This window comes from Lepus europaeus, chromosome 7, assembly GCF_033115175.1.
Source record: "Lepus europaeus isolate LE1 chromosome 7, mLepTim1.pri, whole genome shotgun sequence".
Classification (NCBI taxonomy): Eukaryota; Metazoa; Chordata; class Mammalia; order Lagomorpha; family Leporidae; genus Lepus; species Lepus europaeus.
Genome location: NC_084833.1, coordinates 111,172,824 through 111,189,158, shown reverse-complemented (window position 1 = coordinate 111,189,158; position 16,335 = coordinate 111,172,824). Strand labels below are relative to the sequence as shown.

Sequence of the window (16,335 nt, the reverse complement as noted above, 5' to 3'; positions counted from 1 at the left end):
TTACATAAAATATATGTAATATTTTAGTAGAATATTACATACAGTAATATTTTAAACACTAAATTACAGTGTTAACACTGGAATAGATGGATTTTAATACTTTGTGAGCTCATGCAAGATACTTAACCTGGAGTTACAGCTTCTTCATCTTGAAAATGAAACAAAAAATGCCTATGCCTTAGCGCTGTCATGAACATTAAATAAAATGATAAATATCACACGGTTAATGTGATTCCTGGCCCATGGTTGGTGTCCTTGATGTACTAGTTCCAAGGCTTTTAAAAATGTCAATTACCAAGTTCTTTTCACGTTGCGTCCTTGACACCTTCCAGAGCTTCTGCGCCGGCAGGATGCATGCTAAGTAGTTAGGGAAGGAGGGAGGGAGGGGAGAATCCAGGCGGCTGGGACGACAGCAACTCTGCAGCGGTACCAAGGCTCCAAGGACAGGCCCTGCTCTCGCTGGCCCGAGACTCACCTCTCCGGGCTTCTGTTTGCTCCCTAGGGGAATGGGGCTGGTTTTCACCCCAGCCAGGGAGGAACGACCCGCCGATCAGCCTTGAGTGGGAGGAGGGCTGACCCCTTCTTAGAGCACCCCCAGTTTCAGAGCTCGGGCCCCAGCTGCCAGCCACCGCGCCCGCCAGGCTGAAGGGAGCGGCAGTGCGCTCCCAGCCTCAGTGAGGCCCAGGGAGAAGCCCTCCGGCCACAGTCGGAGACTGGCACCGGAGAGCTTGCAGAGAGAGAGAAGCCCGACGTAAGTGCAGGGCAGCCGCTCCGGGGACGGGGACGCAGCGACCTGAGCTCGGCCCTCTTCGCCCTTTCCTCCTCGCGCCGCTCACGGCCGCTGGGCAGCAGGGGCCAAGGCAGGCGAGCTGGGGTCCCTGCGCGCCTCTCCCCGCCCCGCGCGGGCCTCAGCCCTCCAGGTCGCTCGGCAAAGAGGTCCTGGCGTATGGGGAGCACCCGCACCGGCTCCGAGGGGGCTCCATTCCCTCTGCCTCATTTTTTTTCCCCAAAGGGGCTGCTGCATGCTAACCCGGGCCCCCAGCACAGGCTCAGATGCTTCTCAAAGACCCCATTGCAAAGAGCTCCTGGCCCCCAGGCTCTTGGGGTGACGGCTGTCCCGGTCTGGAGGGACCCCGACGGCGGTCAGGGAGGCAATGGAGCCCGTGGCGTGGCCGTCCCCACTACCCGCTTCCGCCCGCACCGTCGTGGGGGCAGCCCCCGAGGAAGTCCGGCGGCGAGGGCAGAGAGAGGAGAAAGCGGGGAGAGGGCAGACGGCCGAGGCAAGGCGGCTGTAGGTGGACAGGACTGCGAGAGGCGCAGTGAGAAACGGAGGCAGAGAGAGAGAAAGGGGCGCAGGCTGGAGGGGCGAGAAGGACCGAGCGAGAAGCTGGGGCAGCAGTCACCCGGCCTCACCCATCGGCCTGTGGCCCGAGTGTGCCCCGTTCTCGCCTGCTCAGAGTCAGCCCCGCGCCTGACGCCTCTTGCAGCCCGGCCGCCCCCGGACCGCCCCAGATCCCCGCTCGGGCCTCGCTCCTGGCCGGGCCGGCCTCGCCCCTTGCGGGCGGATCGGCCCCCGCGCCAGCCCCAAATGCTGCAGGGAGGAGGGAGCGCGAGCGAGCGAGGGAGGGGCTGCGGGAGGAGGCAACCATGTGGCTCCAGCTCAGCTTTTTCCCTCTCTCTCTTTCTTCACTCCTTTTTCTTTCCAAACAGGGAAAAGTGTTCCACGAAGCGGTAGCGCCTTGCCGCCTCGCCTTTGCCTCCCTGACCCTGCTGCGGGCTTCCGTCCCGGCGCGAGCTGCTGGGGCGAGCGCTGGAAGTGCCTCTGCGCCCCGGAGCGCAGGGCGCGGGGACCCGGGCGCGGGGCCGCCTCCCGCGGCCGCACATGGCTGCGGCCACCCTGGGCGCACCCCAACGCGACGCGCCCTGCTCGCCCAAGGTCCGTCCGCTGCGCCTCACCGCCGGGGAGCCAGGCAGCAGCTGAGCGGGGACGGGCCCGCGCCCGGGGACCGGGATGTCCCCCCTCCTCCTCTTACTAGGTGAGTGCCTCGGGGAGGGCGGGAGTTTGGATGGCCCTGGGCAAGCCCGGCGCTGTGTCCAGGGAAGACGCCCATGGCGAACCGTGGTCCCCGCGGGCTCCGGGGGTGAGCCCGTTCCTCCCCCTGCCTCCCCGCCACGAAGCAGCGCATCTGGCAACGGAGGACCGCCCAGCAGGCCCTGGAAAATGTCTCGCACATCTGGGCCCTTGGGCGGGATTGGGGGTGGGAGTGGGAGTGGGGGTGTTCTGGTCGAGTTTGGCCGCTCTGAACGGTGCGTTGTGAAGGGTCTTTTCAGGAGGGCCTTTAGTTTCAGGAGTATCTGGGAGAACCGAAGGATTGGGGAAGGGAAGGTTTATCCAGGAGTTTTTGTGCCAGGTTCCTGGGGGTGGAGGGGAGGGGGAACGCGTTTTTTTTGTTTCAAACAGGCGCCTCGGAGGGCTCGGATTAGAACCAGATGTGTTATTTATTGAAGAGCAAGAGGAAAGGAGTAGGGGGAGAGGCAGGGGAGGAGAGGAGAGGAGAGGAGAGAGGGGAGAGGGGAGAAGGCAGTAGAACCCGGGGAAGACTGGGAGGCGCCCCGGCAGCTGCAAGTAACCCCGAGGAAGAAAAGGAGGAGAGAGAAAGGGTCGGCACGGCGAGAAAACAAGAGGAGAGTGGGAATATGAAACAGAGAAGCCGCTGGGGGATTGAGCAAAAGGAGTGTGAAAAAGACAGAAAAAAACGGGGTGGAAGAGAACAGGGGGAACCAGAGCGAGTGCGGCTCTCTGTGGAACCGGGGGGCTCAGAGAAGGGCCCCACAGGGTGTCTCCCCTGAGGACTCCTGGGGCCCCAGAGGCCGGAAGGCACAGCGGCTGGCCTGGACTGGAGGAGGCAGACTTGTGGGATGTGTGTGGTGAGAGCTGAGAGTCCACAGGAGGGGGCCGGGGGGTATCTGCAGGGCCTGGGCAAGGCAGGCAGGCAGGGAAAACCGAAGACAAGTCCTGAGGGCACCCTGGAAGCACAGGGTCCGCCTGGACACAGGAGCAGAAGTCAGCTTGGTTCCCAAAGTGGAAGTGCCATCCAGGGCTGGTGGAGGGCAAGCACGGCCTGGGAGTCCAGGCCGCCGGAGGAGAGCTGGTCCAGGCTCTGAACTGGCCACTTGGGTGACCTTGGACAACTCAGTCGCCATCCAGAGCTTCTGTTTCCTGAACTCTGAAACGAGAAAGCTAGGTGCTTCCTCAGTCCCTTCTAGCCCCTGTACCATTGGGAGTTAGAGGAAGGTTGATATCCAGAAGGGAGGACCCAGAAGAGACACCTTGCAACAGGTGGCTCACGCCCTCCATCTCGTTTCTTTCTGAAACTATAAATCAGCCGGCACATAAGCATGCCTGTCTGGGCCACCTCCAAGCTGCTGATCACCCAAGTTAGAGGAATCAAAGGCCGACTAACCTAAACTTTTGCTACAGGAGGGCTACTAGGGAGGTGCTGTTTCCTAAGCCTATATAGGCACTGCTGCTGTGCACAGCCAGATGGCACCTTTGTCACTCTCACTGGCCTCTGTCACTAAGCTACCAACCCTCAGGTGTTCTATGGAATCAGACGTCCGAGCCGCCTTATTAAAAACCAACATTCGTTAAGTCCTTGTTGTATCTTGTTTTATGTGTCCTCTCTTACTAAGTTGTTGATTCTTCACACCAGCCCTATTGGCCACCTATTATGATTATTCTCGGCTTACAGATGAAGATGTCCAAGTGTAAAGAGGTCAGGTGACTTTCTCTTGTATTTAGCAGAGGTGGGATTGATATAGGTTGGCCCCAGTTCAGAGTGGAAACGAGATGACTTTGGTCCCCAAGTTGAAGTCACCTGGCATGGCAGGGTGTGCACCTGGATGATGATCCACTCTTAGTTAAGAAGAAAGGGGAAACTGACCAAGACATGGATCAAAAAGTGTCACTGATTCTCCAGCCCTTCTTTATTGAGTGCCTACTGTATGTCGTCATTCCTCTGCCTGGTCTGTTGGGTCGATGCTCTGCCTTTATTGTAGAAGCTACTGCTCGTGACTTCTTTCGTGGATCTGTTTTTATAAAGCAGGGTGATGTGGAACAGCAGGTTTGGCTGCTGCTTCGTATGCCTGTATTCCATATCAGAGAGGTAGTTGGAGTCCCAGCTCCTCTACTTCTGATCTGGTTTCCTGTTAATATGCCTGTCATCCCCTTTCTTAGAATGGTCCAAGTATTTGGGTTCCTGCCTCTCATGTCGGGGACCTGGATGTTGTCCTCAGCCCTGCTTCAGCCTGGTCCCGCCCCAGCGGGAGTGAGGAATGAACTAGCAAATGAAAGATTCTCCCCCAGTGCCTCTGTCTCTTCCTCGCTCTATCATTCTCCCTTTCATAAATAATTTTTTTTAAATAGCCACACATTAAATGCCAGGTAGGAGAGAGAAGAGGGCAGCTGATGGGATTCCGCACAATTGGGTTCTCATCATTCACACCTACTGTTAAGCTGTCACCACGTCTTTGTCAGCATCCTCAGACGCATGACCTCCTGGCTCCGAGTGGATTGATCTGTTCGAGTAAGAGATCGACATTGAGGGAGAGCGCTGAGGTAACCCCTCTGCAGCTGACACCCCTGCATGGGGCCGGAGCCCATAGGGAAAGCAGTGCTGTGGGTGGCTTAGCCTTTATTTGCAAAGTGCTTTGGAGCCGTGCTATGCTTGGGCACTCTGGAGCAAAGCCAGAAAGAAAACCTGCACAGTTGCCTCGGTCCTAACCGGTCCTTTACAGAGGTGGTTCTGGGCTGCTTCTGCTCACTGCTAGTGCGGGTTTTAGCATGCTTTTCTGTGCTCTGCTGCGAGAGTTCATGTTCACAAGGGTGAGCCAGTTGATGCCTTGCTTCCTTGCCCTGCCTCTGTGGTATGAAGGAACAAGTAGAGCTCCGAGCCCCATGGAAGAGAGAGAAGCCCCTCCTCTGCGCACCACCCTTCAGTCTTCCACCTTAGCTTCTCTTCTGGGTTCTGTAGTGGCTGCCACCTCCGTGTTCCGCCTGGTCCCGCTCCACCGTGCATGCTGCCACCAGGGTGACCTTATGAGGCAGCTGCTAGAATGCAAAAGCTTGGATTCGGGAGTCTCTGGGTTCTTCTTCTGACTCCCTTGTCTCGAAAAGAGAGTTAGGGGTAGAAGATCTTGAATTCAAAGTTTCCATAATTCTTCATCTTCCCCCCTTCTCCCCAAAACCTTGAGTAGTCCATACTGCTTTTAATACTGAGTACAGGTTCTTCATTCTGATAGTAAGGGGTTTATACAGTGTCATTCACAACTCCTCCCCACTCCCCACTCCTAGATAGCTCTCCATGGAATGTGAATTCTTCCCTGTTCCCTAATCCTTTCTGATTCTGTGCTTTTGCTCATGAGAATCCCTCCCTGCAAAATGCCCCCTTACTTCCCACCCTCCAGAGTCACCACAAATGCCACTTCTTCCAAATACCTGTCCACTTTTCACCACCAGTACACTCTCTTTCCTTCCTTGGAATGCCAATAGCCTTCCTCTAATGCTGCTTTTTGTTGTGTGATCCTCACGGTTCTCTGAAGACAGGGATTGCGTCTCATTCAACCGTGTGTCACCTCTGGCACCTCACATAAGCTACGAATGTGCACACTTTTTGTTAGGAGAGAATTGGATTTTTGAAACATTTGGAACGTTTAAGGCCAAGAAGTATGAAAGATTTAGAGAATCATTGCTCCTTTTGAGACAACACAATTCTGTGGAACCCAGTTTTTGTTTTTTTGTCTTAAGATTTTATTATCCTAAAAGGCAATAATTAGAGAGACAGACAGATCTTCCATCCGCTGATGACCAGGGCTGGGCCAGCCCATTCACTCCCCAAATGGCCCCAATGTCTGGGGCTGGGCCAGGCCAAAGCCAGGAGCCAGGAACTTCATCAGAATCTTTCACATGCATGCAGGGGCCCAAGGACTTGGGCCACCTTCTGCTGTTGTCCCTGGGTGCATCAGCAGGGGACTGGATCAGAAGTGGAGCCCCCATTTGGGATTCCAGCATTGCAGGCATTGGCTTAACCTGTCACACCACAATGCCAGCCCCAAGGACTTCAGTTTTAATTTAACTCACTTTGCTTCTGTGCTTCCTTGTCCATTGATTCAAATAGGACCAGTGCTATGTAAAAATTATACATAGAGCATTACAGGGACAAGGACCAGACAATACAAAGGGGCTTAAAAATACTCAGGGAAAATTCATATTATTCAAAGTCCCCCTTTCCACGAACTTTTTGAAGCCCTCTCACATACGTGCTACACATTTATTTTGTTATATTGCATGTGCTTGGTCTAGATTGTCAACAGATTTCTCCATAGAAACTTGTGCTGAATGGGAAAGGAGCTTGATTTTTCCAGAAAATGAGTTTGAGGGAGCTTCAATGTATAGTCCATTGTCTGCAGCATAATAACACGTCTCAGTAGAACTCCATGTCCTCCCTTTGTTTTCTTTCTCTCTCTTTTTTTTTAAGAGTTGTTTATTTATTTGAGAGTCAGAGTTACAGAGAGAGAGAGACAGAGAGAAAGAGAACGATCTTGCACCCACTCGTTCACTCCCCAGATGGAGCCACAGTGGCCAGGGCTAGGCCAAGCTCAAGCTAGGAGCCAGAAGCCTCCTCCAGGTCTCCCACATGGGTTGCAGGGCCCAAACACTTGAGCCATCTTCTGCTTCTTTTCCCAGGCCATTAGCAGGGAGCTGGATCAGAAATGGAGCTGCTGAGACTCAAGTCGGCACCTAGATGGGACGCCAGTGTTGCACACGGTGGTTTTTCCCGCTATACTACAATGCCGGCCCCTCCTTCTGTCATTTTCCTGCATTGCTGATGATGATCATAATAATGATATGTCCCTTCTAGTTTTGTCTTGTGCCCAGCCGAGTACTGTACATGGGAATGACTTTCATGAATGGATCTGATGGTGAGAAATCAGATAGACTTCTTTTTTTTTAGAGTAGAATCAAAGATTATGAGAACTATGGAACACCTGAGAAATTAAATCAATGATTCTAAAAAATTTGAATCCTGAACACCTCTGAAAATCTGATGAAAAAATATGACCCACTTACAAAAAGAAACACACACACACACACACACACATATATATAAAAATTTGCCAGTAATTTCTGGGGTTCACTGACTCCCTGATCCCCTTCTTTGGAATTCAAGTTAATCCTTGATCTAAATTTAGCCTTCTTTATGGTGAAGAAGAAATCGAAGTTCAGAGATACTTAGCTAGGGTTACACAGCATGCTCACTAGAAGTGCTGGGATGGGGGCCTTAGTTCCATGTGTGTCCTATCACATGCTATAGGGATAGAAAACGGTCTCTCCCTCCTCTTCAGCTCACGGAATATGCATCAAGATCACAGCACTCTTCCGATGCTTCCGTTAAATGCGCTAAATACTGAAAAACCGGCATTGGTTTTGATGTTGAGAAATTGCCTGAAAAATAGGGCAGATGTCATAACAGTTCAATTTAACCATCATAACTGGAAATTCTGGAAACTTCTGCAGTGTCATGTATAATGTATGCTCTGTTCAGGACAAGGGAATTAATACTCAAAGTCCCAAAGCCTGGGTGTGCATGTAAGAACCAGGACTACAGATCGCTAGTTCTAGCTCCTTCATAGTTTTGCTGGCTTACCCTAGGAATACCCTACCACTCTGAGCCTTAATTCCTTCTTTTGTAAAATGAGGGTTTTAGACTAAGGTCATCTCTTAGTTTCCTCATACCACTAACATTCTCCAAGTTTATTAATTCTGAGAATTTGCCAGCTGGTCTAAATGAGGTTGTGATCAAGAACACCAGTGTCACCATGCTTGCCGGAGTTTTTCCAGGCGTGGTCCACCTGTGGCAATTGGTAACACGCATGATTCCAAAGCCAAAAGGACCAACCAACTACACTGAAGAGTAGTGAGCTGCACTGTAGAACTGCACTGTGGCCTTGTTAGCCAGGGAGCACCATTCAGGGTCGGGGTGATGGCCAGATCCCCTGCCCAGGAATCTAGTAGTGAAATGCTCACCAAAAGGACCTCATTCTATCTCAGCCATTGGACACCCAGGAGAGACTTCAGTGTAGGGCATCTTTTATATAGAACTGTTTGTAAGCATAAGGCATTTTCTTCCATTTTTTTTAAGTGAAGGCATAATTTACATACACCATTAAGTGTATAACTCAATAGATTCCTTTAAGGCATAATTCACATACTTGTATAATAAAGTACAGTCATTAAGTATATGGCTCAATGGATTCCTTGCATGGATTTGAATTTGTGGTTGGGATTTGAAACATGAAATGTGTACATGTAATTAACTTCCAGTCCCCCAGGAGGGGATTATATGGATAGGAATATTATGATGGTGTCATTTCTAACATTTGCACAATGGTTAGCAGTTTATGGAACGTATTAGCACACCACATCATCCTCAAATTGCTCCTTGAGAGTAAATGACATTATTACTCCACTCAACGGATGGATAAACTGAGGTTCAGAGAAATAAAGGGAGCTTCTCACGACTGCTGTCGGCGATCACCGGAGCCTGGACACCCACCCAGGGCTGGGACTCCAGAGGCCGCGTGTTCTCCCCGAACCAGGAACCTCACAGTTGTTCTGAAGTCAAGGCTCCGTGCCGCTGAGGAGAGGGGGTCAGCTGGAAACAGAGCCTCATTTGCAAGGTGCCAGACAATGAACCCCGAAAGAGAAAACTCTGTTAGAACATTGCCACCAAGCCCTTTCCCCTGCTTCACCCAAATGGCTAAGGCACACTTTGGGTTAATGACTGTTTAAAGCTTGGAGTTACACCATATGCCTCACTCGTGGGTTACTCCTTCCTTCTAATTATCCGAGAAGGCTCTTGTGGTACTCAAGGCCACGGTGGTGGAGACTTGCTCTGCTTTTGGGGTCAGGGGCATGAGCGTCCCTCTTCTTAGGACACGGTCCTCAGGCTGCGGATGCTGAAGGTTTCTAGATTGGGGATGACTTACTGTGTTGCCTTTTCTAGTTAAATTCCTGATTTCAGCCATTCTGACTTGTTTCCTAGAGAAAGAACGCAGACCGGCCCCCCACCCCAACCCCCACATTCTGGTTATCTGAGCTTCCTAACTGTCTGGATTCTGGAAAAATAAAAGCTGTTTCCTTTGGCACCCTGCAGGCCAAAGTGGGCAGAATGCTGAAGTCCAACCTTTATTTCATTGGCGGCAGTCAGTTGGATCACTGTGTGTGTAGCCTCAGCCAAAGTCTGGCGGTGATAAGGCTGAATGCCGCTTTGTGTAGGGAGAAGGCGGGAGGAAACCGTTTCCTTGGGCCCACGTTGAGAAGAGAAAATGGGCAGCTATCATCAGAACGGTTCCCCCGCCGGCGTGGAGTGTCAGAGGCTCTTCTAAGGAGGGGTAGCCCATGGGAAGTTTGTGGGCAAGAAAGGCAACAGATGAGAAGAAAGGAGAGGAGGAGGAGGAGGAGGAAGGCACAGAGATGACAGAGGGGAAGCCCAGCTGGCCTCTTGGTCTTTGGAGAGCAGCTTCTCCGCTTGTCCCCTTGCACGGAGGGCAGCAGCTGCTCCCTGACCTCCCGTTTGAGACCTGTAGCACTCACATCTGAGCTGTCACTTCTCCTGCTTCCTTCACGCACTCTCACTCACGCAGCGACGACAGCAGGGAGGGCTCTGAGATGCCAATAACACCGAAGTCCCAGGGTCCACCCTCTGAGAACGCAGCCTGGTGGGGGAGACGTGCTCATAAACAAGCGGCTAGAGATGTTCGCCAGGGCGACCCAGAGGAAAGTACCAAGGTTTCTCGGCGTCCGGAGAAGGAAGCAACTTAGTGACGCACTGTTCATGGAGACAGCATCTTTCTATTCATGCAGGGCCACAAGGACTGTCTGATGTCCCTGTCTCCCTCCCAGCACTTGCACACCAGTGTGGTTGGTATTAAATAAGCGATCGCTGAGGTGATGGATCACCCCATCGGCATCAGGAAGGATGGATTAATCAGTGTATGTCCTTGGCCTTGAGCCAGGTAATTCGTGGAGGGAGTGCATCCCCCGATGTCCTTGCCTATGGAAAGTTATGGCCCTATTCCTCATCACAATCTACCAGCTGCAGCTCGTGCCCTCTCTCTCTCTCTCTTCATCCCTTGTGGGATGCTAAAATGAAGAAATAAATCCATACATTTGATCTGTTCATTTACAGTGGCCAAGGTCTGTTCGCCCAAGGTTTGCAGGGTATTTGAACGGGAGCGGTAAGCAAACGGGATCAAGCCACAAAGGGCTTCTCTCTGTTCCCAAAGCAATCCACTGCGTGGAACAGGGACTCCATCCTTGCTGAATTCTTGCTTCTGTTTCTTGGTGGTGGAGCAGGGAGGAAAAATCAAATCCCTGAGAGGGAAATTGCTTTGTGACTTCATTGTTTAAATTTAGGCCTGGGTTGGTAGGGATCATTCAGACTTGGAGCAATAAGCCTTCCAACCCAACCTCTGTCACTTCTCATTACTTCCAATGACAGTTCCAATTATTTCCAATCACTCTTCAAGGGAAGAGTGGGGGAAGGCACGGAAGGCTTCCACGTGGACCAGCCGTGGAGCAACTGCTGTGCGAGCCTGGCCCCTGGGGTCCCCGGACCCTGGCTTGTGGCCTGGCTCAGCCACTTCATGGTTGCATGACCTTGGGCAAATGGCTTCACCTCTGTAACCATAGTGTTCTTTTCAGTGCTTGCATTAGTAGCAATGTCACAGGGGTTTTGTGTGTGTGAAAATTAAATGAGGGAGCACACATCAAGAATTCTAGCATCCTGCTTGGTGATGAGAAGCAGTGAATGAATGTCTATCGCTCCGGTCATGATTGGCTTTGCTGGGTGAGGGGCAACCCAGGAGTATTTGGAGGCTCTGTTTGCTGTCTGCTGACACCAGGTCATCAGGGCTCCTGTCACTGTGGCTTCTCTGCCCTACAGGCGAGTCTCTAGGGTCCTTTGGGGGGATATTGCTCTGCCCCAGGACCCCAAGAGGCTCATCGACCCCATCTGTGTCCCATCTGTCTACCACTGCTCCGAGAGAGTTGCTTTTTTGTGTTATTTCGCCCTGGGCAAGAAGTGCCCTTCCTGGGCTGCTCAGTGCACCGACTGCAGGGTGCTGCAACCCTCGCCCGTCTGGGAGCTTTCTTTTCCCAGGCTACGCCCTCTCTGCTCCCTGCTCCCTAGAGCCTGTGCCGACCTGCTCTGCCCCCGCTGGGGCAGATACCTGCTTGGTTTATTTCTGCTTTCAGCATCAAGAAATACAGTCTTATTGAGCAACTACTGCATATCTGGCATTGTACTCGGGACTTTTAATCTCTCCTTACCAGCAGTCTGTGGGACTGGTATTATTGTCCCTTTGCTCAGATCAGAAAAGTGAGACGCGGTGGGTGGTGGGGTCTCTCCTATGCTGTGTGGCCTGAGTACAGCAGAATGGCAGCTGTGGGCCGAGTTTCCCTTCTGCCTCAGCACTGATCTGGGAAGGCAGACAGGCTCACCTTGGCCTTGGTCTTTGAGAGCATGGCCCCTCACAAGGAGCTGCAGGTTCCTCTGCTTTCCAGCTCCGAGGCAGTCATTTGTCCTAACCAAAATTAGACTCCAATGAGGCAACGCAAATTCAAGATGTGCTGAATTATATTTACCTTTAAATTTGAGAGGAAAGAAAAACCTCAAGGTGAGAAAAATAACATGTTTGGTTTCTTTTTTTTTTTTTTCCACTGACCTGAACAGCAAGTGTGACTTTCTCCCTATGAAAAAATGGCTAAACTGGTGTCTCAGATCCCTGTGGGCCCAGAATTCCCGCTAGGAAATGCACCCTGAGGCCAGCCAGGCCTCCGTGCCCATCTGCTCTTAGCTCTGGGGGAGCTCCAGCCCCCACCTGCGCCAGCCAATGGGGAAAGTGCGCCAGGCTCCCGCCCTCCGAGGAGGAGGTGCTGGGGAAGGAGGCCATCTCTCCGCAGCCACCTTCTCTGCTCCACCGCCTCTCCCAGGCTGCTTCCCGAGCCCCGAGCGATCCAGGTGGCCGTCCCCACATGCCAGCCCCCTCGCCTGACCCTCCTCCCGCTCCAGGCTCTGGCACTTAATGGGGGAGAGGGAAGAGGAGTGTGAACTCCGCAGCGCTCACTCTCACTGCCGCCTCCTTTCCTCTCTTGCCTCTCCAATGCACACCTGTCTCATCGTTGTCCAGAGGCTGGGAAACTTGCAAAGATAAAGACTTATTTGGCTCATGGTTCTGGACGTTGGGAAGTCCAGTGTCAAGGTTGCAGCATCTGGTGAGGGCTTCTATACTGAATCATCACAGGGCCATGGGCAGCCCATAGAAAGGCAGAGCAGGGGTGCTAGCTCAGGCCTCTCATTCTCTTCTCATAGAACCACTAATGCCTCCATGACCTTGAATCCCAGGAACCTCCTTAAGGCCCCTCCAAACACCACTAAGTTTCCAACACATGAATTCTGGAGGTAAAGATTCAAACCATAGCACAGCCTCTGCACGGAACCCACTCCTGAAATGATTTGTCCTCCATTGGCCCTAAGCTGATGGGGATGCTTTGCCTCTGGTCCTTGTTCATGGAAAGCTTCCATTTCCCTGTGCCCAGTTGCCTCTTCTCTTCTCTCCTGACCGCGGGAGCCTCCCATCCTTTGTCACCCACCCCCCGCTGGCAGAGAGCTCTGCTCTCCTGTCTTGTACATCCACAGCAACTCGGTTCACGCCTATAGAATAGCTTAGGTCACACTGTGGCATGGTCTGGGGCACGGTCTTTTCTGTGTGCCTGTGAGCAGGTGATAGCACGAGTAGTCCCAAGCCTAGTGGCTAACACATGTTGGAAAGTGAATGAAGGAAGGAGAAAAAAAAAAAAACACATTTATAAATGCACAATTAATGACTACAAAAGATAAGCTTACAAAAGCTTAAAATGTTACCTCTCCCTTGAGGATCTTTAATGGAGAATTCTTTACCTTCCCAAAGACCCCAGATAGACATGGCCATCTGTGGTGCCGAAGAGAAGATGGTACAGGCACAGGGCGCTTTCCGACCTCAAGACCGCAGCCCCCTGAGGCCAGGCACACCTAACAGCGCCCTGGGAGGGACCGAGCTCCTGGTCCTGGGGGCTTCGCAGCGTTGTGCAGGGGCAGACCCATGGGGGAGGTACCAGGCGGGCACCATGGAGCCCTCTGCTTCCCAGCTGCCTTGGGGGAGACTGTTGTCATTCAGTCCTTTTAGACTGTGGTGATTTCCTTTCCGTTCAGTAATTCTCAGGACCTGTGGCTGCTTCTCCCAGCATTTTCCTGAACTTCGGCCTCATGATGGACAAGGCCCACCCTGCCATGTTGTTGACATGCTCCTCCTCTGGCCCTTTGTATGTAGGTCCTCTGGGGTAAACGGCAACGGAGTCCAACACGGGCCCTGAGCCAGCCTGGGGCTCCCTCGCTGGTGCGTGGAGCACAAGGCGCTCCCTCTTTCTTCTCTGCCTTCATCAGTTTTCCACGCTCATCACTAACCCTGCGAGGATCTCACTGGGGCAGGGCCAGGGCCAGCAGAAGGGCACTCGGCAGCCGGTGGACATGGGAGGTGCTGGCGGGGTTTAAGAAAGAGGATTTCTAGCTCAGAGCTGCTGCATGCGTGTGCTCATGGATTCTTCACAACAGATGTGGTCGGTCTCCATTCGGCAGACAAGGTTCAGAGAAGTTAAGAAATTTCCCTGGTGTCACTCAGTGAATGAAGGACCCAAACACAACCAGAGGCCGGGTCTTTTGGCTCCCAGATCCTTGCTCATCCTGGGAGAAGTACAGTTGCCTCCCGCAGCACTCAGCAGGGCTCCATGCTGGCTCATCTGCACCCTAGACCATCAATCAGGCATCAGGTGAACTTCCTCCGAAGGACAGGTGCCAGCAGACCCGGCTGCTGTGCTCTGGAAAGCCTTAAGCGCCCTGATTTGCCCAGGATGGAGGGGTTACCAAGGATGTGCAATGCAGGATTGTCAGTGCTGGAGCTGGCACAGTCTTGAGAAAACCATTCTGTTGGGCACCCTAGCAGTGGACTCTCTCACCCCTCAAGGTGTGCTCCTCAGACCAGCACCAGTGGTTTCACCAGGGTAGTTGCTGGAAATGCAAATCTCGGGCCTCACCCTGACATCACTGAGGCACAGCCTGCATTTTAACAAGATCCCCCGGAAGGAACAACAGCAAAACAAACAAAAAGCAAACCAATCAACACTTGAGTGCATACGTGACCGGATCGGGGAGAAAGAAAGGCACAGCTGGATGATCTGACCTGGGAAATCTTTGCTATGACCCAAAAGATTTAGGTTACATACACATAAGAAAGGGGCACAAGGTCCCACGTTCAACCCAATGGAGCGAAAGGCTGGAGGGTGCTTAGGTGATGGAGTGGGAAGTAAGGAGCGCGCCTTTCTGTCCATCCCGGGAATGATGTTGTTATTCGCTGGCCTACGTGCTGTGACTGGGGAGGCACCAGTGTCAGAGCTGACAGCAGACAAGCCAGGGCGTGTGCAAGCTGTGCCCTTGGGCCCTGGTGCTCAGACATGTGAAATGCACAGAAAGCAAAGTGTTTAATAGGGACCTTGCTTGGGGGACCGTAGACTCCTAATTCTCAATAGTTATTAATTGACGGAATAAGGAGGCTACCGGAGAGGTATTCAAATGGACCCATTTTCCTGTTTGAGGCCTGGCTCCTCCTCACAAAGTCCTAACCTATTTCTGCAAACAAGCTATGGCCCATCCTGCCTTGCCCTCCCCATGCCGACTACAACGCTGGGACAGAAACAGAAGCAACCAAATGAGTGCCCCGGGTGAGAAGGTGCTTGGTCACTCGCTCATTATGCTTCCGCGACTCCTCGAGGCCTGATCTTATTTCAGAGTAAACCTGGGGCAAGGCAGTTGGTCAAGTCTTTCAAGGGGAACTAGGCAAGTGCCTTTTGAGAACCTTGTTGCCCCAAGACCTGACTGTCAGATGTTAAACTAACAGGCACCAAGCAAGGTAGGAAAAAGACGTTTGTCTTTCTGGGAGCGCAGAGCGGCCTTGAACTAAAAGAAGTACAACCCACATTTGTCAATTTTCTCTCTCCTGCAAGTCACATGCTCAGTGGGGAGCTGGAAATAAGGGCAGCCCAGGGGAGGACTTGACAGGCAGGCCCGGAGATGGATGTGCTCATCCACTCGGTTCGAGCTGTTTCCGACACAGTGGATTTCTGCTGTGATATTAATCCCACTCTGACACTGAGAAATCAAACTGTCACTTTCCTCATAATCAGGAGAGATGTTTCTGACCTAGGCTGGGTTTCATAACAATTTCTTCCATATGTGTTCTTTTCCCTGGGCTCTCAAAAGGCTTGTGTGTGGGTGGATCTTATAAGAAGATGGGGATTTCAACGATGAAGCAACTGCTGTGTGCTTGGTCCTGTGGGTGGCTGTCCAGGATCCATGACCTAGCTTCCCCCGCCCCAGTCTGGTTAGGGGACCAGATGGATGGAAGGAAAAGGCAATGGGAACGAGGTCGGGGGGAGTGGAGTTCAATGCCAAAATGCTTGGTACAGACGAGGAGTGAAACGAGAGTTTTGGAAAAGGGTAATCAGTAAGAGGTAAGCTCCTGCCTCACTAGCAGGAATGTGTGCAGCAGGAGGCAAAGACTCTGTCACTGGAGGGCATTGCAAGGGGAGGGGGTGGAGTGAGGAGGCGCAGAGAGCCTGGGGCCCAGAAGAGAGAGGGGAAAGGACACACGGGGGCGGAGGCGGTTGTGAAATCGGTTTTCAGTCTCACTCTGGAAACAGGCACGTTTCTAGTTTACAGGCCAATACTGGGGCCCCGCTTAGGTGGCGTTGAGAAGTGATGATGGACATCTTACTTTCTGGTTCTCATTTTTTCATTCCTTTTGTTTGAGAGGCAGAGAGACACCAAGAGAGAGAGCAGACAGACGGACAGAGCGAGCTTCCATCCACCAGTTCACTCCCCAAGTGCTCTGAATGGCTGGGACTGGGCCAGGCCGTAGCCAACAGCCAAGAACTCAGCCCAGACCTCCTACAAGGGTGGCGGGGACCCAGCTACATGAGCGTCCCAAGGTGTGCGTTTACAGGGAGCTAGACTCACCAGCAGAGCTGGGACTTGGACCCCGGCCCTCCGATGTGGGATGTGGGCATCTGAACCGGTGACCTGCACCCCTAGGGCTCGGTTTTACACTGCACACGCAGAGCCTGGAACACAGACATGGCAGAGGTAGGGCTCTGCAGAGTTCCGTCTGAGAGACCCAATCCCA

At 52.6% G+C, this 16,335-nt stretch overlaps 1 protein-coding gene across 1 annotated transcript in view; it reads left to right on the top strand.

The window, feature by feature from the left end:
* Positions 1 to 1,916: 1,916 nt before the first annotated feature.
* CLMP (CXADR like membrane protein) overlaps positions 1,917 to 16,335 on the top strand; it is a 112,422-nt gene continuing 98,003 nt past the window's right edge. The window contains exon 1 of the mRNA XM_062197226.1: positions 1,917 to 2,036. Coding sequence (XP_062053210.1) covers positions 2,012 to 2,036 — 25 coding nt within the window. The 5' untranslated portion in view covers positions 1,917 to 2,011. The remainder of the gene's footprint in view (positions 2,037 to 16,335) is intronic.